Raw genomic sequence first — 23,950 nt, forward strand, 5'->3', positions numbered from 1 at the left:
GGAGGGTGAGGGGATTTACCAGAGACAGAGCGGGGAACAGAATAGGCAGACCGACGAAATACACTGCTGAGGGGAGCAGCGGGCGAGACAGGAGAGGTCCACTCGCCAAGTGGGTTACTCCGAGGCCGGTGGGGATCAAACTGGCACTGCAGAGGCTGCGGACAGCTACACAGCGCTGCGCTCAACTGCCTGTGCCACCGGGGAGGCCCCAGGTGATACGTTTTTATAATCAAGAGCTGAGGATTTGTATATCAGACAAGGAAAAATACAGAGGGTGGTAAATGGTATTTGAAACTGTATGTCCCAATTTATTTTCCCAAATGAGAAATGAGGAGGGGAGCGGAACCTGTTAGCAGATTTACAAGTCTATGATCCGGGTCCTAAAGCCTAAAGCAGTTAAATTAAGTATCTTACTGCAGACAGTGAACATTTGAATAAAACAACAAAATGGGCCACAGTGCAGGTTTTCTGATCCAGCAGACTGGGGTAAAGGAGGAGTCCTGGAGAGTCCTCGGTAGTTTTTACAGGCTTTTATTGGGATTTATCAGGTACACGGCAGGCAGGGGTGCTGGGGGGCTGGGAGGCTGGCAGGCATCCCAGCCCCCAGCAAGTCTTACTCTATCTGGGCTCTCTGGCATTCTCTGGTACTTCTCTCTGCTTCTCTTGTGGTTCTGCTCCATTCTGCTTTTCTGCTTCTGCTGGCATCCACATGACACCACCCTTAAAAAAGCCCAGTCTTAGCCCAGGTGAATCCCATCTACATATGCCCACACCCTATTCCAGGTGCCCGCCATCAGGCATGCATTCGGGACCACAGGGTTCCGTCATCTATCCTAATGGCTAATGGCGGGAGGGCAGAAATGCCAGATGCTTTTTACCTTACCCTACATACACTTATCCCCCCTGGATTCTTTTCACTAAGTCAGATGAAGATTCTGTTCTTAAAAGCAAACATAATTAAACTTTCTATCATTCAGTGAATCTGGCCTTCAGGGATGTATGTTTACTAAGTCAGTATAAAATGATTCAAAATTTCCAAAAAGCATTGCAAAATTTTAGGTTTTTAAAATTTATTTAGTTCATAAAAGTGCAGCACTACCCACCCCCCTCACCCCCAAGGCATTTTCACAGCACATCCTGTTCTGTAGTTTCTTTTAGTGTCCAAATTGTATCACGTTTCTTGCTGGAGTCCGGCCATTGGAAATATAGACACATGGGGGAAAATCAACAGCCCAGTGGTGGCAAACACAACACGAAGAAACAGAAAAATGAGGTCTGTTACAGAAGTGCAGCAACGTCGAGAGCAGCTCAGGGGCATGGCTTACTAGCAGCAGCAGCTATATTATCATTTCTTTCTGCCTCAAGTTCTGACACAAGCTGGACTATCTCAGGATGACTGAATTTTCCTGCAAAGCAAGAAGACAGAAAAAAAAATGTTGACAAGAGAAAACATCAGTTTCTCCAGTGTGATCTCAGGGCTTTTCAGTGGCTCGAATCTGTGATCTGACTCTTATCCAACTTCCACGCAGAAGATCTGGATTCTGGGTCTTAGAGAGGAGCCAATCAGGCAGAGAACTGTCAACTAGGTGGAGCTGGGGTAAAGTTCAGGCAGTTCTTGAATGCCCTACTCAGGCAGCACAGAGTCCAGAGAGCTGAAGACAAGCTCTGCCCATTCCACACCGACAATTAATTAAGGGGGGAAAAGCACCTACACATAAAAAGACAAGTAGGAAAACTAGGGGGCTGAGGCTCTCCCAGGATGCAAACATCTCTTGCAAAAACCTCACGTTAAAACCAGCTCAGCTGTGCTGATTCCTGGCTCCTCAGCCCTCCTCCCTGCATTTCCGCCCCTGCAGCAGCAGCCGAGCTCCAGGCTAGCTTGGAGGGAAGGCGGCTAGCAGAGGAACGTTAACCCATGTCTCTTCTCTGTCTTTTCTTGCCAGGGGACTTTATTACTTACCGCTCATTCCACATTAAGCCCTATTCTATTTCTTCCCTAAACTGAACCTCTGCTCTTAATGTTCCCTTAATTTTCTTGTATTAATTGCCTTGTCCTGGGAATAGGGCTTTCCCTGCAGCACCTCCCACGAGGAGGCTGTTATTCTCTCACTTGGCTTTTCCTACAGGGCCTGTGTGTGTCCTCCACAGCCCTCATTCCAGGCTGTTTGGCCACATTGTGTAAAGGTCAGACTGTATCACCCACTGCCCTCCTACAAGTCTTCTGCCTGGAAAATTATAGCTTCAAGGTGACTGCCAGTCTCTTTAAACCATGATGATTCTTGATGATTTCAATGCTTACAAAGATGATCCTACCAGTGTCCTGGCCTCTCCCTCCTTGCCCCCAGCCCAATCACTGCTCCCACAGGCACACCCTGGAACTCATCACAGTGACTGTTATTGAGCAAGAACTGTCCCTGCCCCCAACCAGCCTCTCCACTTGCACACTAGATTCTAGCCTGACAATTTTTCTCGTCTTTCTTTCCTTATTTCTGTCAGCATATACGCATGCTCTTTTGATCTTCCATCTTAAAAACAAGCCTTCCCCAACCATGGCTCCCTCTCTAACTTACAGTCTCCATGTGACTATTCCCCTTTAAGCAAATTCTCAAAAGATCATTCATTTATATTCACTGTCTCTCATTCCTGTCTTCCTATCATCTCTTAAACACATTCCAGTCAGGTTTTTAAAAAAATTTAAGCCACTATTCCACCAAAATTGCTCTTATAGAGAACCCCATTTTGGTGCATGATAGCTACTCCTCTCTGGAAACGCCTATTTCCCTTGGCTTCTGGGACCCCTGGATTTTCTTCCCTCAAACCTATTCTCCCCCTGGCTTCTCCATCTATTGTTGCTAGGGTCAAAATCCCTGGACTCCTCTCATAAACACCCATACACAATGTTCCATAAATCCTAAGGATTCTGTTTTCAAAATATATCTAGAATTTGACCACTTTTTTTTTAAGATTTATTTTATTTATTTATGCATACAAGAACTGGGGTACAGGCCAGAGGTGCAGGGTGGCAGGGAAAGGATTCACCAGAGACAGAGTGAGGAGCAGAACAGGCAGATCTACCGAAATATACGGCTGAAGGGAGCAGCAGGAGAGACAGAAGATGTCTGCTGTGCCATGTAGGTTAGCTCCCTGGCGGGGGCTAGAACTCATGCCGCAGTGGCTGGCGAGAGCTCAATAATGGTGAGTCTTTAAGCCTGCGCCACCAGGGAGGCCTGAATTTGCCTTCTTTCTTCCTTTACCGCCATGTTGACCCAAGCCACCATCACTTCTCAATTGGATACTTATTCACTCCCTAATTCCCAAATGGTCTCCCTGCTTTTAGCCTAAGTGACCCTTTGAAAACATAAGCCAGATCACACCCGGGGCTCCACTTCCTCCATGGGGTCCTCATCTCACTCCCAGCACAAGGCAACATCCTAGGCTGGCTGCAAGCGCAGTCTGCTTCTCCAGGTTCCTTTCTCACCTTTCCTCTCATCCACCCCCACCAGCCACACTGGCTTCCATGCTGTTTCTCAGCACACAAGGTTTCAACAAGAAAAGTCAGAAAAAGAGACTGCCAATTTATAACTGAATTAGAGAAATAAGAATATAAGTGTTATCTAACTAAAATCTTTAAGCCTTCTTTAAAATCCTCAAAGGGGTTGAAGTTTACATCTTCACCTTGGGAGAGACAGGAGAGGTCTGCTGTAGGGTAAGGTAAAAGTATCAGGCTTTTCTGCCCTCCCTCCCTGCGGTCCTGAATGCATGCCTGATGGCGGGCACCTGAAATAGGGAGTGGGCATAGGTAGACGGGATCCACTTGGGTTAAGACTGGGCTTTTAAGGGCCGTGTCACAGGGACGCCAGAAGAAGCAGGAGAGCAGAGAAGCAGAGAGAACACGAGAAAAGGCTGGAGAGCCCAGATAGAGTGAAGACTTGCTGGGGGCTAGGAGGACTGCCAGCCTCCTGGCCCCCCAGCACCCCTGCCTGCCGTGTACCTGGTAAATCCCAATAAAAGCCTGCAAAAGCCACCGAGGGCTCCAGGACTCTCTCCTCCTTTACCCGGTCTGCTGGATCATAGAAAACCTGCTCAGTGGCCTGTCCTGCCGTTACAACCATATATGGGTTATTTCCTGGCTGGGATTGAACTCAGGCCACCGTGGTGATAATGCTGAGATTCAATTCCTAGGCCACCAGGGAGACTCTATTTAGTAGCTTCTTAAAAGCAGTAGTGCACTAGAGTGGGAAGTGCAGCATATTTCATTTACTTCTTACACACCACATTGTGATCACCACTGAAAGTCTACCTTCCAAGCACACAGGAAGCACAGCGAATCTTCATCTCAACTCACTTATGGGCAAGTCTCCATCTTTCTGGGCTCCATTTTCTTTCTCAACAAAATGTGGAGTTGAAACAACATGGCCCTACTAGCTCACACATTGTTAGACTCTACAATATTCTGATGTCGTTTTCTATTTTTCATTGTGACTATATCCAAATAGAAGATAATAGTGTGCAAAATACAAAGAGCCACATAAACGTGACATATTTTGGTTACATTATCAGTGAAATACGCTCTGCTGGCTCTGGGAAATCTATTCTCCAGTGAGCCAGGAATTAACTATTTTAGGTGCTGTGGGCTATCTGGTCTCTGTGGCAACCACATGACTCTGCTGTTGGGCACAAAAGCAGCGCAAACAGTATGTAAAAAGTACATGTGGCTGCTTCAGTAAAATTCTATTTACACAAACAGGCAGCACGTCAACCTTGCCCACAGGTCACAGTTTGCTGACCCTGGCTTATAAATGTTACTCTATTTAACTGAAGTCAGACATCTTTGAGTACTTCCTATATGAAAACAGACTAGGCCCTCAAACAGCTCACTAATGGGGTTAGGGGAAAATAAGTGGGGGCTTGTGAGGAGAACTGGAGAGGAACATTAGTAAGTTGAATGCAAATAAGACTGTGACAACATGATGGCAAGCTCTAGACCAAATGCAGACTGAGCAAGAAGAGGGAACCCTTAATTTGATAGGGAGGATTTGGACAGGAAACCGGAGACATATGCCTTAGACTGCCAAGCTTTTTAGACTACTCAGAAGTGTCAGGATATTTTTTTAGGAAGAGATAAGCCACAAAAGTTTTGAAAGCAAAGATGTGATGACCTGTGTTTACAAAGAGGAAAACATTGAGACAGGCGATGAAGTAGCCAGGCTGGCAGGTTAAGTTTGAGTTGGTTTAGTTTAACAACTGTTCAATACAGAACTAGTGAGGGTTTAGGGCAGAGGTAGTGGGGCTGAAAGAGAGAGAAGGAAAACTGAATCAACTTCATTGTAATGCAAATTCCAATCCACCAGGCAGGACCTCCCTCTATTTGGTAAGGCCCATGGAGGCTGAGCTGGCCAGACCAACTCCAAGGGAAGCTCCATTGAGTTTTACTTCAAGGAGCAACACAAACACCAGCCACCACCAGCACAGTGCACTCTTGAGCTCCTCGCTCAAGAAACTGGATCAAAATGCAGCTAGCCAAAGCTTATTGCCAGATTCTAAGCATTTTTCATGAATCAACACCCCACATCCTCAAACAAGCCCCATGAATGATCCATAATTATCCTCATTTTAAGATTTATTTATGCACACAAGAACTGGGGTGTAGGGCAGAGGTATGGGGGTGAGAGGATTCACCAGAGACAGAGTGAGGAGCAGAAAAGGTGGATCTACTGAAAGACACTGCTGAGGGGAGCAGCAGGTGAGACAGGGGAGGTCTGCTGCACCATGCAGATGGCTCCCTGGCAGGCCAGGGTTCGAACTCTTGCTGCAGAGGCTGTGGATAGCTTCACAGTGCTGTGCTTAACCCCTTGCGCCACCAGGGAAGCCCCAATTATCCTCCTTTTAAAAATAAGGAAACTAAGATCTTGGTTCAGTACCTTGGTTAAGCATGATTGAGCACTTTACTGGAGGATCCACAGATTGCGTGGTAGAACCAGGATTCTTTTTGAAGCTGTTTGGCTCCGGAGCTTTGCTATGATGTGCTATAATAACGATAGTGATTTCAGCTGTTTGGGATTTTTCTGTTTTTGAATCTCCATTCTTACCTCCATCTTACATCTATAAACACACAGGCAGATTACAAAGCACTTTCATATATATCACTCTTGAATCTCAAAACCAACCTATGACTTAAGTAGGTGAGTACTAAGATTTCCAATTTTCAGAGGACATAGATTCTGAGAGGTTAGGAGGCTTCCCGGGGGCATACAGGTAGTAGGTGCAGACACAGACTTGCACTCAGCTCAGACCGCAAGGGGCGACGCACTCACACACCAGGCCACCTCTCAACACGAACCCCACCATTTTCTTTTGAAATGTTCCTTATATAAAGATCCGAAAAGGGTAACAACAGTGAGTCTCATTACCATAACCTCAGTCATTGCACTAGGAGGAAGTCAAACCCATTTGATACTTGTTGAAAGCAGCACTGATGGGGCCTCCCTAGTGGTGGAGAGGCTAAAGATACAGTGCTATCAAGCTATCACCAGCCACTGCAGCAGGAAATGGATCCCTGTCCTGGGAGTGACCCACATGGTGCAACAGACTTCTCCTGTCTCACCTGCTGTGTGTGTGTGTGTGTGTGTGTGTGTGTGTGTGTGAGAGAGAGAGAGAGAGAGAGAGAGAGAGAGAGAGAGCAGCACAGAGTACCTGTTGTGGAATCAAAGAAGTCCTGCAACCTCCCAGGCTTGTTCTCAAGGTCTTCATATTCAGATGCCTGAAGAATCATCTCACATTGGTCCAGTTGCTTCACAAATTTGGCTTCTGCAGTAGACTGGGTCTCATACTCCTGAGTAAAGACACAACAGAAGTTACATGATCAGGACTGCATGACAGGGTGCTCCAGAGAAATTTCTGATTCTGGTGCCTGAGATCAGAGTCACAACTAAAGCACACTCTGTACTGTCCACCTCTCTCCACTATATACAATATACAAGCCCTTCTCAGAGACCTCTCCCTTGCAATTTCAGTTTAAAAGCAGTTCTCCACACAAGAGAGATGGGCCCATAACGCCAAGTACGCCAACAGATACCCTGGAAGTCTCATGTGTTCATCTTGACACTTCCAAGCGCTTTTCCTCTTGCTTAATATCTTATTTCAAGATCATTATTCATTAACCCACCTTAGTGATTTAGCTCTTTTTAACTTCAAATTAATATTTCATTTTATGCACCTCAAATAATTTCCATTGCCATTTAATGTCAGGTTCCTTTGAAGCAAATTTTTCGCTTTCTCATTTAATTTTGGTTGCCACTTTGTACTAGGAATCTCTGTCCTTACTTTCCAAATAGGGAGGATTTAATTAAATCCCTCTGGTGTCTGATTTCAGGATACAGTTAAGACCCGTGAATTTCTGTGCATGTGATGGTGACAGGGAGGTGGTAACAGCAGCTTTTCTACCTTTCCTGTTTCCCCTGCTCTCTCCCTCCTCAACACAAATGTGAAACAAGAAGCTCCAGGAGGTCTGCTGCTCAGAGCATGACACATGTCACACAACCACAAGTCTCAATTAAGACTACACAGAATCACTCTTCTATTAAGACCAAAGTGTTCCCAACTGGTTTCCCAGCAAAGTTCTCATTTGTAATTCCACCCAGACGTGTTCGGATAATGAACCTGTCATGCTTTCATGGTGGGGTGACGTGATGTGAATTACTGAAGGTTTCTTCATTTTTATTAGATACCTTATTCTTATAAAGGCAGCTATTTGGATTTTGACAGAACTTAAAACTATAGAGGGAAATCATTTTAACATAAAGTCAAATACATTTTGTTTTATTCAAAAGGCCCTTAAAATCGTATTTGTTTAAATATTTATTAACATTTATAGCTATATATCTGTGTTTGATAAATCAAAGTTAACATTATTTGGCAAAAAGAAATGGAATACTCTATAAATAAGCAGTTCAGAATTTTTGCCTGTGAAAATTAAGAAAAAAGTTTTAAGAGCATTAGGAAAGATGATACCTTTTTTTTTTTTTTTTTGGGGACCCTCGCAGGCAGCCTCGCAGCCCAGCGCTCAACCGCTGCGCCACCAGGGGAGACCCAGAAATATGACACTTTTTATAACAAATTATGGTGAAATTACAGGTTTCTTTTAAAAATAAGAATTGATTGGATTTCCCTCAAAAAATAGTAATACAAGCATTCTAGAATTTCATTTCCAGTGTGCAGGCAGGGCAGGAGTACCACAAAACCCTAAAGGTAAGAAGGAGCCAAGATCTTTGGGGAATTTACTTCAAGTAATTTCTAATAATAAAATGAAGAATTGTGAGGAGGAAGAGGAGATGGGAGAGGCTAAATGGGGAGGAAGCGCTATCTCCTCTGAAAGACCTTGTTCATGCTAAGAGGTTTCAGCTTATCTGGAGTTAGTAGACATCAACAAAGATTTCAAGCAAGAAGGGTCATGGTCAGACTTGCATTTTAGAAAGATCATCTAGCTTTTGTGTGGAAAATGGCTAGACAAAAAATGATTTGGGGACTCTGCAGCACTAGTAGGAAAGTTATGAGAATATGGTCTGGCCTAATATGGTGGCAGTAAAGATGGGGAGAGGTGGGAAGATTGAGAAATGTTAATGATAAAGAAGTGAACCAAAATGTGAAGGTGAATGAAGGGGAGAGTCAAAAATGACTGCCGGCCTCTCCGGTGGCGCAGTGGTTGAGCGCTGGGTTGCGAAGCTGCCTGCAGCCTCTGCAGCGCCGGTTCAATCCCCGGCCACCAGGAGAGGGTCCCACATGGCGCGCAGACCTCTCCTACTGTCCACTGCTCCCCTCAGCAATGTATTTCGTCCATCTGCCTGTTCTGCTCCCTGCTCTGGCTCTGGTGAATTCTCTCACCCTCCCGTGCTTCTGACTGTACACCAGTGCTTGTATAAATAAATAGATATATCTTTAAAAAAAAAAAAAAAAAAGAAAGACTGCCTAGTTCCTGGCTTAGGTAACTAGGTAGGGAGCAAAAGAGAAGAAATAGACTAAAAAAACTGACAGAATAAAGAAGCAGCAAAACGGAAACCTCATGGACAACAAAAATAGCAGAGTTAACATTATATTACCACCAATTACAAAATATACAGGGACATACCCGGTCCAGCCATAAGTCCTATGTGTGATCAGTCTCTGCCTGGAAGGAAGATTAAAAAAATAATACGGTGTCTGATGGAACTGTGAACAGAAGAATCAAAATAGTCCACAGGTCTCCAAAGAAGTCCCAAATTTTAAGAACAAAAGCCAGTACTGAGTGGGATCCTGCCCACTCCACCTGCAGCTGATACAAGTCCAGTCCTGGTAGACTCACCAATCTGCATACTATTGTTCCAGTGAAGTGACTGCAGTAAGGACAGAGATGAAGAAAAGAAAAAGTCCAGATTAAAGCAGGGAAAGGGGGCTTCCCTGGTGGCCTACGCCTAGGTTAAGTCTCAGAGCTATCACCACTATGGTCTGAGTTCGATATCCGGCCAGGGAGCTACCCACATGGCGCAGCAGACCTCTCCTGTCTCACCTGCTGCTCCCCTCAGCAGTGTATTTCAGTAGATCTGCCTGTTCTGCTCCCCACTCTATCCCTGGTGAATCTTCTCACACTCCTCACTTCTGACCTACACCCCTTTCTTCTACAAAAAATTAAATAAATAAGAAATAAAGTAAGGAAGGGGAGCAAAGCCAGGAAATCACTGAAAGCAAATCACCATATTTTTAAAACACTACATTAAAAAAAAAAACAAAAAACAAAACAACAACACACAACCAAACAGTAGAGGAAAGTCTATAAAGTTAAAAAAGCTATCTGAGCCAAGTTTCCTTCCAAAGTTCAGGAAAACTAATTGCATATCAAAATGAGTTAACAAAGGGCCTCCCCGGTGGCTCAGCAGTTGAGCGCTGGGTTGCGAAGCTGCCCGTGGCCTGTGCGCCGCCGGTTCGATCCCCAGCTGCTCCCCGGCCACTGGAGGAGGGTCCCACATGGCGCACAGACCTCTCCTGCCGCCCGCTGCTCCCCTCAGCAGTGTACTTCGGTCCTTCTGCCTGCTCTGCTCCCCGCTCTGGTTCTGGTGAATTCTCTCACCCGCTCCGTGCTTCTGACTGTACCCAGTGCATTATAAACAAAAACAAACAAACAAACAAACAAATAAATAAAACATGCCTCTATTAAAAAAAAAAAAAAGACAAAAAGAGTAACAAAAATTGCACAAAGTCAGATACCATACAAACTTTTACCATAAGATAAAGAGACTAAGGAGAAAAATAACATCTCTACAGAAAATTCACATGAGAAAGACCTTACTAATTTTTTTTAAAAGAAGATCAAATCTACAAGAGTCTCTTTCATTTTTTTGTTACAACAAACTACTTCAAAAAGAACTAAATGATATTAAGAAGGTGATGACATGAGCCAACAACATAAAAGAATTAGAGACAAAATAATTTTAGAAATGAAGGGCAAACAATAAGGAGCACAAGGGTAATTAAATATGATAAATAATGCCTTAAGGGAAATAGAAATAGAAATAGAAAAAAAGAGGTTAATTTAAAAGCAGAAAGAAATGAATATGATATAAAGGATTTGAGAAGAGACAAATATTGATGATAAGAACTAGCATACTGAGATATAGCTGTTGTAGGAAAGATAAAAAAGGAAAAGCAAAGCAAAAGGAAACTCTGTTCTTTAAGAAAACTTTCTTGAAATAATGAAAAGAAAGTTAATAATCCTACTTAAGGACATTAACCCAGAATGACCAAAACCAATACATATTCTAATAAAATTTCCATACTTAAAGAAATAAAGCATTTTGGACACCAGTGCAAAAAGGACATCTGATATATAACTAAAATAAAATGATGTACAGACTTTGACAGCAATGCTTTATGACAGAAGAAAATGGAAAAATTAGGCATTATGTGCTCCTGAGAAAAAACCCAATACCACCTATAGTTTTGCCAAATGAACCCAACCTGAGTTGATCCAGCCTCTGGACCCAGCTACTAATCTGCAGAAAACTAGAGGACAGAGGAAAATGGACTGCATCGTAAGTGTGTGACCGGCAAAATCCAGATTATGGGCAATTCCAGAGGCCAAATGATCTGGGTTCTTCTTCAACAGATAACTTGCAAGAAAGGGAAAAGAACAGGAGAAAAGAAATTAAACAAAAATATCTAAGGATGAAACACGTGAGTGATAAAACCTTGAATAATATTTTTGAACCATGGCTAACTGAAATCACGGCTGAAACTATGAAAAGCGAAACTGCTAATAAAGGGGGTGACTGTATTTACAAAGTTTCTAAGAGATGAAAAAGTTTCCATTTGAAGCTTTTTATCTCAATAAATGTTTTACTTAAAATATTTTCTCAATGAAGGAGAAAGATTACTTGCTATCTTTGGGGGAGAAGTGGCAAAGTAGGTGGTTGAAGAGAGAATGATGTGGGATCAGAGAAAGGGAGATGACTGCGTGCTCACTGAGGGGCTGCTGGCAGCACTGAGGCTCAGCAGACTGTGACCCCTAATCCCGAGGTGGGCAGGAGGGTCTGTGCATCAGAACTCTGGCACCTTCTGGTGGGACTGGGGAGTACCAGTACCTGAAATGACTCAGCACAACAGAAATGACTCAGCACAAGGGAAATGACTCAGCACAATGGGTTCTGAAAATGGAGGAATTAAAGGGAAGAGGAAGGGAGGGAAGGAGAGAGAGATCACCAGTATCCTCCCTCTCCTTTGGGGAAAGGTTGGTACTAAGTATTGACATATATGAACTTTATCTCTTGCATCTTTTACCCTCCTATTGCTCTCCCTCCAGGGATAAAGGATCCTCATGTTGCTCTACATCAACCCCCTGCCACACTGCAGCTGTATTTCAAAGGATAGAACAGAGGGGTCTTTAAGAGGGTACTTGTTAACCCAATCATATTGGCAGTTGATTGACTGATTGACTTTCATTCTGTGTGTGTGTGTGTTTGTGTGTATTTGTGTGTAGTGTAGGCATGGAGGGTATCCAAGGGCAGGCACATGCCAGGCATTCAGTATGGGGGAAATGAAATGGCTTCCCACTAGGTCTTGGGACTTAAAGGGATATCTCTTAAAACTAAATGCGGGTGGTGGCGTGGTTATCTTTCTGCACCATTTTGAGGAAAAAGATGAAAATGTTTTCTCCTGCTTTGGTGAAATTTGATTTCACACTTGTGTGGTGAAAGATAAATTATAATCAAGAATATTTAATTGCTTTAAATAGATATGACCCTTTGGGCTGATAGCTATTTATAATGGTGAATAGCTGTGATTAACACTGTAGAAATCAATCAACTAGCATTTTCTATGTAACCAATACTATTCAAAGTTCCGTGGGTACAGAATGACCATATTTTCTTAAACTCAACTTTTCTTTAAACTCTTATTTTCTTAAACTCAACTCAGAACACATGGAGTAGAGATAGAGGAAAAAAGAGCCTTCTATATGCCAGACAATATTCTAAGTGCTTTACATATATTGATTGCCACAATGCCTACAAAATAGGTGTAACATTTTTATTGCCATTTTTATAGATGAAGAAATTGAGGCACAGAGAGATCCCCTAAGTTGCCTAAGACCACACAGCTAGTAAACAGGGGAGCTAATATTGAACCCCGGCAGTTTGATATAAAGCCTATGTACTAATGTTGGTCATGAATTATAAAAATGTGTAAGACAATTAAGAGTCTCTGTACTGAGTTGAAGAGTGTTCCAAAAATTCATGTCCACTTGAAACCTATTAATGTGACCTAATTGGGAAATAGCATCTTTGCAGATCTAATCAAGTTAAGTCATACCAGAACAAAGTGGACCTTAATCCAATAACTGGTGCCCTTATATAAAGAAGGAAACATGGGCACAGATACAGACACAGGAAGAACTTCATCCAATAACAGAGAAGGAGCTCGGTATGCTAGTCTATAAGCCAAAGAATGCCAAGCTGGAGGAGGCATGCACCAGAAGCCAGGCAGAGACAAGCGAGGGTCCTCCATACTCTGCAGAGAGAGTGGTTCTGCCAACACCTTGACTTTGGACTTCTAGCCTCAACACTGTAAGACATCTGATTTTTTTTTTTTAAATATTTATTTATTTATGCATACAAGAGCTGGGGTACAGGCCAGAGGTGAAGGGGTGGGATGAGAGGATTCACCAGAGACAGAGTGGGGAACAGAACAGGCAGATTGACTGAAATACACAGCTAAGGGGAGCAGTGGGCAAGACAGGAGAGGTCTGCTGCGCCACGTGGGTCACCTAACTGGCCAGGGATTGAACTTGTGCTGCAGTGGCTGGGATAGCATCATAGTCTGTGTCTTAATCCCTTACGCCACCAGGGAGACCCTCAAATTCCTCTTTTTGTAAGGACACAGTCATAGAGGGTTAGGGCTCACCCCAAAGACTTCATTTCAACATGATTACCTCTTTTTTTTTTAAAGATTTATTTATTTATTTATACAAGCATGGGTACAGTCAGAAGCGCGGGAGGGTGAGAGAATTCACCAGAGCCAGAGCGGGGAGCAGAGCAGGCAGGAGGACCGAAGTACACTGCTGAGGGGAGCAGCGGGCGGCAGGAGAGGTCTGCGCGCCATGTGAGACCCTCCTCCGGGGGCCAGGGAGCAGCCAGGGATCAAACCAGCACTGCAGAGACTGCGGGCAGCTTCGCAACCCAGCGCTCAACCGCTGCGCCACCGGTGAGGCCCAACATGATTACCTCTTAAAAACTGGTATCCAAATAAGAACATAAGGTACTGGAGATTAACACTTCAACATATGGATTTTAGGCAGACACAATAATTGCAAGCCATATCAGTGAAGGGAGCATGGGAGAATACTAGGCTTTCCTGTCAAAAGATTGTATAAGCTGTAATAAACATATTTTGTATAGAAAAAGTCATACCCCAGTGCTTAAAACAGCAGGCTTCTTATAGGTACAGAATGGGTAGAAATGGTCAAAGAAATTAGGGACAATTCTAATTCCTAAAACTCTCTTTACAAGATGTTGTTATATTAGGGATGTAGATTTCCTCCTTTGATAATTTTCTGTGAAGTTTAAATATATATACCCCAGCATGTGCATATACAGACACAACTCTTCACTCAAGAATTGAACAGAAGCTTATGTTATTTAATGGCTCAGTCTGTACCTCTGTGTTCCCTCTTAATCTCACCCACTAACCTGAAACAGGTACTTTATCGGGTTTGGGAATTTGTTATGGAGAGTTTAAGAATCATGCATAATATTTTCTATGAATAAATTTCTATAACTCTGACTGCAAAATGTGTGGATGCTTCTGTATAAGGTCTTCATTATTTCTCCTTTTGTCCTTTATGAAAAGAGAAGAGTTCCCCAACAATCTGATAGCTTGTAAAGATGAGTTTTATGTCAGAGAGTAAACAAGCCCTCAGTTTTTTTTCCTCCTCCACATTAATCATCAATATCCCACAGGATTAGCAATAAAGAAACTTAATTCACTGCCATCTTTTTTAAAGCTATTGGTTGGCCTGGAAGTAACAGTTCTATAGGAAGACTGTCACATTCAAGGACAGCCATAGTGTATCTGTCAAAGACTTTTACAAGATGCTAAAACTGTTAACTTTTGGGGATTATCAAGTCATTTAATGTTCGGTTTTATGTTTTTCCAAACCCAAAGTCACAGAATTCTAATTGACTTTGGAATGCCTCCATTTGGAAAATTCTTTTGTAAATAAATTTTGTAGTAACCTTTATTTAGCCAGTTGTTGACAACCAACTAAGAAAATAACAGATATTGCCAAAGCATTTTCAAGAAATACAAGGCAAAAGGGCATAAATTCTTGTAAAAAGGTCTTCCCTCCACAAGAGAAAATACATAGGATTAGCTTCATAAATTAAGGTGCTAGCGTTTTCCTCTTTATGTATAAAATGTAACCTAACGCCACTGCATTATTCCAATCACAGTGTTCCAAAAGTTCCCTTGAAGCTGCACACTTAGGAACAAGGGACTCTTTCCTAAAGAAACCCTATTATCCCTAGTAACAGATGTCAACTGAGTCAGGGTCCAGACTACATACCATACATTTTTTGACAGATTTAAATTTCACAATGATTTGACAAGGGAAGTATTAAAAGCCCATACTTTCTTATCTTAAACTGTGAGGCCAGAACTGATTCAGTTTTCAACACTTTTATTTTAAAATATAATATGGTATACATAGTATGCATTAAGGAAAACCTGTAATGTGACCTAGGGCAGACTTGGTTACCAAACTGGTGAGTATTTCTACATCAAAGGGTATTAATTTTCACATCAAGGGGGATGGGATGTGTGGGGACTCTACATAGCTTCTTACTGATTCAGGTAAGATTTTCCTGCCAAATCACTTCAGGTTAGGTGATGTTTTAAAAAATCTGACTCGCTCTGCTTTGTGAATTTCCAAACTGTGGCCAAGGGATTGTGAAGTTTCATTATTCTCATTTTCTAGAGGACAAATAGGTTGACTCAAGTTAAGAGACTCACTCACACTCACCTGGAGTGGAGCCAGGAGCTGGGATTCACATCCAGGTCCTTCCAGACATAAACCTCTGCTCTCTCCAACACTTCCTACTGCCTTAAAAGCACTATATCATTCTACAATTCAGCCAAACCACAGAAACAACAGTATATAGCAGAACGTGCCTGCTGCTAAAGTGGCATGTCTAGAGAAATATCTGTTCAGGGTTTTCACCTGGGACTTCCCATCTTGTTCCCCTGTCTTCCCAAGTCAAGGGAAGACCTGGCCTAGCACATGATGGGAGGGTAAGCTCAGAGAGCTGAGGGGAATGCAAGGGAGTGTGGGAGTCTCAGCATGTGGGGAAAGAAAGGCAGAAGATGGGGCTCTGAAGACATGAGAAGGGAATAGGGCTTTGAAGGAAATACAGAAATGTGGAAGGGGCAAGTGGGAGGCAGGACTACCTGAGAGTAAGGAATGCGAGTGGCCCAAGAAAGGAAGGGCCAGTGTGGACAGGAGGAAGGGAGAGACTCCAGTAAGCAGAATTTTATTTGTTGTCTTCCCGTCACAAATGAAAAGCAGCAGTAAGAGGGGTAGCAATGGGGCACAAAGGCTTTCCTCGCCCTTTCTGTTCTTGTCTTTTCCCTCCAGTCAATCTGCTTCTACATTCTTGCTATGGGCAGCACCGACACTTCTGTCCTGTGTGACACATCAAGGCAGCTCTTCCCTTGACCTCATCCAGCCCTACCAACCCTTCAAAGTTTCACAAACAGGCAACAGACTCACAGGGAGGAATCGCACAAGGTCACGGAGCCAAGAAGTGATGACGTAGGAGTCAAACCCAGTTCTGTTCTTTCCATTGACTAGAAATGGGTGGGTGGGTGCGGTGATATTAGGGTGGGAGGTAAAGAGCAATGTATTAGGAAATCCAGGGGTTGTGAGTCAAGGACCAAATCTGGTTTTGCGGTGACAAAGGAAAGGGGGAAATGGGAAGGAAGAGAAATTTCGATTAGCCATGAGATCCTGTAGCAGCTGGTGGAAGAGAAACAGGTGCAAACCAGGAAGTAGTAAGTTAAAGATAGCTGGTTAAGATAAATCTAAGTCAACTAAACACTGATGAACAGTATATATTGTTACAATACATCAAAGGCAACCTAACATATATACTTACCTCCCAAAGTCCATAGAGCTCCTTTCTGAGATCCTCTGGTAGAAGTTGGGTTAGCTGTTTCATCGCTTCCTGAAATACCACACATTATTTTAATCATGTTCACATTTATTTAGGCGAACCAACTAGTTTAAAAAACCAAATAACGAGGGTCTTCCTGGTGGCTCAAGGGGTTAAGCACCGCACTGTGAAGCTGTCCACAGACTCTGCAGCACGAGTTCGATGCTCCGGCCTGCCAGGAAGCTACCCACATGGTGCAGCAGACCTCTCCTGTCTCGCCTGCTGCTCCCCTCAGTAACGTATTTCAGTCTGCCTGTTCTGTTCCCCACTCTGTCTCTAATGAATACTCTCACCTCTCACACCTCTGGCTTGCACCCCAGTTCTTGTATACATAAATAAATCTTTAAAAACAAACAAGCAAACAAAAAAACCAAGTAATGAACTCAGACTCTGAATAGCTATCAATGAGGCAGCAGAATAAATTGAACTATATTGTACAGTATTTACAGCTTATAAGGAGGGCAGCTATGTACACTAAGTAATGAAGTTTATTTATTTATATGGGCTTCACTGGGCACTTATTTTGTGGCTTGCAGTACAGTAGGCACAAAAAAGAAAAATGAGCAGTGAGACAATTATAGAAATATCAGAAGCGAGGATAAGGATTTTACATCTTGTGGATAAATTACAAGATGCCCACATAAATTTCAATCATAAGCATACTGGAGCACAAAACGAATCTGAAAGGAGGAGGATAGGAAAGTAGCACTGAATTACAAAGATCAAAAATTTCAGTATTTTTTTTGGTACAGTATAACATTCATTCTCTAATTTTAATAAATTTTTATTGAAAAATTTAAAGTGCTACACAAATGGGCAGTGATCATTAACATCAAGGAAATCACCCAATAGAATGTTGTATGCTCCGAGATTCACAGTCTAAAAAGGGATAGTGAAGAGTAACTAGCCACCATCCATACAGTACATGAACCTTTCAACAGCATCACAGAAACTTCTTGTCCTCCCTCCATCCAGGGGCAAGGAACCTAACACAAGAGTTAATTTTTAAATTAAGCTGCAAATTGTTCCCACAGTTCTTCTATTTGGCCTAACCCCATCCATCCTTTTTTCCTCTCAAATACACAAAAACAATGTCAAACAGGTGGACAGACCTGGGCCAGAATCACTGCTGCCACAGTGATTGGTCCAAAGCACAGCCATGGACCTCAAACTAGTCACCTGGGGACCATATGCATGACGGGTCTAGCGCAGAGTGGGAGGAAAAAAATCTCAAGTCACACAAAGTAGTCATGGCACAAGATGTTTATGAGCCCCTTCTCTGAGCAAAGGAGAATCATAATGAAATGTGTAACCTTTTCTGGAATAATACATCCTTCTTCCCACATAAACCATATGTGTTCCTTATACCATCAGTATGGATAAATTCTTTTTGTAGTCAGCATTTGTAAAAAAAACGAAAAAGAAAAGTCACAAGTCAGAGCCTGAGATTAAACAAAATCCAAAGAAAAGCAGAGATGAGAGAACAAGGAAGTTAAGGAGATTTTAAACTTATTTCTAGTGCCCCAAGGCCCAAGAGACACCATCATTCCCTTCTCTTCCTTCATTTTTGTTGCTTCAATATCCTTCTAAAAGACCACATAGTAGGGGCATGAAATCCACAACCAATTGTCAAATGACTTCAAAATCTTCACGATCTTCATCCTACACCTTTTAATCTGCTTCATTTCTTCTAACCACAATAGTTAGGCTTTTTGAAAAGATACATTATAAGAACCACTTTGACAATACAAAGGTCTTAAAAACCAGAGTAGGAAAAAAGCACTGATTACAGACAACAAATATTTGTGTACATTTACTATTAGGAAGAAAAAAACTAAGGAATACAAACACTTCCAAAGTAAACCATATTTGCCAGTGTTAACAATCAGCTCTTACAAGTAACATCATCATCTCGAATAGCTTGTTCAAGAGAGAACAGGGTATCAGGTGGCCACATTCTTCTTTGTATTAGGTATATTAAAAACTAAACTTTTAGAATGGAAACACAAAAGTACTGCTTGATTAGAGATTATTTTATTCTATTTAAAATGATTTATCCATCAACAAAATCATCACCTCCCTTATGCTAGATGCTATCTTTCTATAAATGCGCCTAAGACTGAATTGGCTTTTTAGAGATCACATCTAATTACTGACTAATTAACAAGCTTCCTGTCAATAATAATCACCATGTCCTTCAAAAAAAAAAAAAAAAAAAAAAAAAAAAACCAAAACACAAACATACTGCTCTATTCCTGAAACTGAGTAATACTTTTCTGGATCTAAGCTCTGCTATATCCAGAATTGCATTTTTAGACCTCTTTCCCAGTCAATATTTCTTGTTTGTCAGCATATATCACAGAATCACGCCTATCTTTTAAAGGAAAGCTCCGAAATTAACTTTACTAATGTCTGGGGTACATGACTATACATTCCTGATGAGCCCTGCCCCTCACCCTTCTACACAGAGTTTCACCTTGTTCACACATAGATTCAGGGTGACAATTTCTCCAGCATCTTCTTGTTAGCACAGCATGTCAAAAATGTGTCTCAAGTTTTGAGCTGAATGAAGCTTTCAGTAAATGTCTTGTGTCAGTTTTATGACAAACACCCAGAAAGTACTATACACCATTCACACCCCATTAGTGAGGCTGTTAACTGCAAACTAGAGACTCCGATGGGGTTTAAATGCAGCTCACCATTTACTAGCAGTAGAACCCTGAGCAAGTTACTCAGTCCTCTGTCCTTCAGGCTTATCATGTATAACATGGGGTTAGTACTAGTACTTACCTTAAAGGATTGTTGTGAGGATTAAATAGTTAACACATGCAAAATACTTATCATCTGGCACATTAAAAAACTGTATTTTTGGGCCTCCCCGGTGGCGCAGCGGTTGAGCGCTGGGTTGCGAAGCTGCCTGCGGCCTCTGCAGCCGGTTCGATCCCCGGCTGCTCCCTGGCCGCCGGAGGAGGGTCCCACATGGCGAGCAGACCTCTCCTGCCGCCCGCTGCTCCCCTCAGCAGTGTACTTCGGTCCTTCTGCCTGCTCTGCTCCCCGCTCTGGCTCTGGTGAATTCTCTCACCCTCCCACGCTTCTGACTGTACCCAGTGCATGTATAAACCAAACAAATAATAAATAAATAAATAAATAAGACATGCCTCTAGAAAATTAAAAAAAAAAACAAAAAACTGTATTTTTCATTTCTCCATCTTGTCATGGTCACACCTGTGATAAAGTTTGGTTCTTCTCTTAATCTCTCAGTTATTAGCAACTTTAACCCTCAGACGCACGTATACCACGCTGGTCTTTTAAGTTGTTTTTCCCTTTGCAAAGGAATATAACCTAACACCTCTGTATTCCAGCTTCACGTTCCATCCAACAAACTGTGCTTTCTTAAAATTTGTTTTTATTAAGGCAAGGCTGGTTTACAACACTGTACATGATTCAGAAATACAGGACCCCACCTCTTCAGGTGTATGTTACCACACCACACCCACCACCAAAGATATCCCATTAGTTGTTGAGTCCTACCTCGCAGCATTTCGCAGTGCAGGTTATCATACAAAGATTTTATCTGTCCTGTTTACAAAGGGGATTGGACAACCAGGATTGCTTTCGGCCACTTACCTATTTTCTTTTATGCCCTCATTCTCCCTTTCATATTAATACCTATTTTCCTCCAAAACAATCAGCCTTCCAGATTTATCAAATAATTTTCCTCTCTCTTACTTCAGTCTTTAACCTTCCTGAGCAGTCAGCTAGCATTGGGGCAAATGAAGCTTCCAGGTTCTCATTCTGGACATTCCACCTCAAGCCAAGAAACCCTCATTTAATTATCTTAATGCATGGTTCAGACATCCAAACCTTGTCCCCAAACACCACCTGCATAAACAATTTCTTTTGATTCCCAAATCCTAGCCAGCAGTAGGAAGAAGCAAAGGGATACCAGCACTTTCCAAGCCTTTAGTTTCTTAGCCACCTGTGGTCCCTTAAGATGCTTCCCTTATCCCTTCTTATGACACTTATTCCTTTGTGAATCAGAAACAAGCACAGAGGCCAGGTTCAATGAGGTAGGAAAGATTTTCATCCTTTCCAGGATACAGTGCCCAGGAAAACTGCAGCACTTTCTGACAGTTTCCTATTCCACAGGGTATGACTGGCCTATACCACAGGGTATCACTGGCCAGGACTCAGCCCTGTTGGGGTAGAAGTTTTTCTCTCATCCTCAGCAATCGGAGTCCATTTTGAATGACCTGCTCCTCTGTGGAGAAAACCTCCAATTCAATGTGTCCCTGACAGGTACGGTCTATCTGTAAGTAGCTCTGTGGCACCTGAAAGTCTGACTACCCTCTTGTACTTCTGCATGCTGTCTCTCCTCCACAATATCCAGCTTCACCCTTGAATAAAACTAGCATACATCCTTGAGTTTTTTCAGCTCTTTGGTGAGCTAAATTATTTATTTTAATATAGACCATTTCATCAAAATTATTTATCTTTATTATTTATTTCCCCATGACCCCTGATTCAAAGCTAATTCCTTTCTGCAACTCAGTTTCTTGAGCTAATTAGCTTCTTTTTATAGTAATTCTGTCAATCAGTCCAGAAATTCTTCATCACAGCCTGGTGTTGATAGAGTAACATTAATTTCCTTAGCTTCCTCCATTTTCAGACTGTACTGATTTCTCTCTGTATTCTGGATTTTTTCTTTATTTGGCAGGAAAAGTACATTCCGTGTACTATTTTCCTTGTTCCCCATACTCTATCCCAAACTGGGATTCCTTTTGTATCTTCTTGCCTCTAGGGGGCAAAAATGCTGCAAGTTACTGAACTCTGGTTTTTTTTTTTTTTTTTTTTACCAGCTTTAAGAATTTAAGCCAACTGTCCTTTTAGTTGTTTTTAATAAAGGATCTGTCCACTTAACAATTTAGGATCAATCTCTCTGACTTACAACAAAAATAACTTGCAAGAATTCCTGAATAGAAAACCACTTATTTGACGTTTAAAAAAATGTCTTCCTGGATTTTTCTACTTTTGCTTCAAATATGTCTTCCTCTTTGGCTGTGGGCTCTGGGTTTAAAATTTAAATCAATACACAAATCAATATGATGTAATACTTTGTTGATGCTGTTCATTTCATACCAATAAAAATATTTTTCTTCTAACTGCTAAATTAAAGGACTGATTTAATATTCACTAAATAATAATTACAATGATGACTATGCTTGTGATTTCTAGAACTTCTTGCCAAAGAGCTTAACTAGTTGGAAAATTCCTTCAAGTTATAGCCATTTCCATCGTTTTAATGAAAGCCATGTTATCTATATGCACATACAAATGACAACTGAAACTAACATAATTTCCTCTCCCAGCATTAAACAAGGCTGGGAGCAGGCACATTTCCCATTCTTGTGTTAAACAAGGTTGAAGACAAGTGAAAATGAATCCACTGCTTATTCCAGGAAATCCTTCTTTCTGGAAGATAAGACTGCACCCAAAATAGAGTAAGTATTAACAGCTTAATCTTGGAGATTCTCTGAGACCTTGTCTCACCAATCCAAAGCTATTATGCCTTAAACTCTTTGCAATACTAGCTAGCTGCCCATCTTGTAAATGTCCATCTATAAATATTCTCCCCTGACCAGCAAAGTGCTCTTTTTCACTGCAATAAACTTCACTTTGCTTCAGCAACAGGTTTTTCTGGTGGTCTTTTGTGAAGTCAATAGTCAACACTGACCTCTTCTCGCCTATGTTTTTCTTCTTTGGGGATGTTATCTGCTGGTGCTATGTCCCCAACGATGCATTCTGCCATATCGTGAACCAGGGCTAGGCGTACACATCTGACCAGGCAAGAAATAGTAAATAATTACACAGAATATATTTACTACAAGTTCCTTCTTTGTACTCTTTTGAAGTTAGGTAATATATTGTTCTTTTTCCACCCTCACAGACCATTTTAATGCAGCATTTTCTAAAGTGATGATATTCTGCTGGCCTACAACAGTTCTGAATCAAAACTGCTAGTTAATATTCAACACAATACATGACAGAGCAGGGGAAATTATTCGCATGAAATATTTTTAAAATGGCTGGTTTCTCAAATACTACTTCCAAAGGTTGATAACCTCAGATTACAAGGCCAGAAGATGATCTGGGTATAGCGTTTTCTTACTGACACTAATTCAGGAACAATCATTTCTCCAACGTACTAGTGAGATGTCAAAATGAAGCCCATTATAGAAAATTGGGTAGAGTTGAACAGATTGGGGTTGGAATCCAGAAACCAGAATTTATTAGCTTTGTGACCTTTGCCAAGTTACATAATTTTTTAAATGCTCAGTGTTGTCATCCTTCATTTTATTTTCTGTAAAAAAGGGATAATAATATTGTATAAGATTGGTATGAATATTAAATTTGTTAATTTATGTTTCTTATGCAGGACTGTTCAATAAATGGTTATGATTTTTAGGGATAATGATTAATGATTAGGATAATCATTGTCAAAATAATGAAAGCAGGTAATGAGACAGAGTCTGTTTTACATTGTTCCCCTCTTATCAAGGTAAGCCTAATAGCCTCCTGTTAGGTATCCCTGTCTATAGTTTCTCTTTCATCCACTTCAAATCTCAGGTTACTCTTCGGTTCATCTCCATTCAAAACCATGTTCATCTTGTACTTTTTACCAAAAACCTCCTCAGTTCCACACCATCTACAGAGTAACAGGACTCCTCAAACCCATTAATGAACCCTTGGCTACAGTGAAATTGATTTCTTATTTCCAAAGTATACCTTTACTTTTCTACCAGCAGGACTTTAGTTTCTATGTCCTCTTCTCTGCATGCTGTGCCTTCTACTTTTCAACCGAGTCAACTCTTTATAGCTTAACTTAGATTCAGCCCCTTCCACTAAGGTCACCCAAGAACAGATGATCTTTCCTATTGCTAATTTCCTAGCATAACTTTTTTTATGCTATTTATCAAGCCAGTTTGGACCTGTTTGGTTAAGAAACTTTGTACAGTACTCAAAAAAATATTATAAGCACTTGTTGATTGACTAAAGGAGAGGACATCCCTATCTCAGCTATATTTTACACATACCATTCCAAAAAGGCACCTCCTAAGAGTGGGCTAGATTAAAAATACATTGTATCCTAATACAATGATAGAATTTTAGACAAAACACACTCACTTCCAGTGCCTAGGAAACCCCAATATTTCATTTCT

General features: G+C 41.7%; 1 protein-coding gene across 1 annotated transcript in view; it reads right to left on the reverse strand.

Annotated features, from left to right (window-relative positions):
* Positions 1–523: 523 nt before the first annotated feature.
* Positions 524–23,950, reverse strand: part of HDDC2 (HD domain containing 2) — a 44,690-nt gene continuing 21,263 nt past the window's right edge. Inside the window, exons 6-10 of the mRNA XM_037518774.2 lie at positions 22,465–22,567; positions 16,674–16,742; positions 6,694–6,832; positions 5,922–6,026; positions 524–1,406 (exon numbers count right to left, since the gene is read on the reverse strand). Coding sequence (XP_037374671.1) covers positions 1,309–1,406; positions 5,922–6,026; positions 6,694–6,832; positions 16,674–16,742; positions 22,465–22,567 — 514 coding nt within the window. The 3' untranslated portion in view covers positions 524–1,308. The remainder of the gene's footprint in view (positions 1,407–5,921; positions 6,027–6,693; positions 6,833–16,673; positions 16,743–22,464; positions 22,568–23,950) is intronic.

Source organism: Talpa occidentalis, unplaced genomic scaffold, assembly GCF_014898055.3.
Source record: "Talpa occidentalis isolate TD23 unplaced genomic scaffold, MPIMG_talOcc4v2.1 talOcc4.2, whole genome shotgun sequence".
NCBI classification, from domain to species: Eukaryota; Metazoa; Chordata; class Mammalia; order Eulipotyphla; family Talpidae; genus Talpa; species Talpa occidentalis.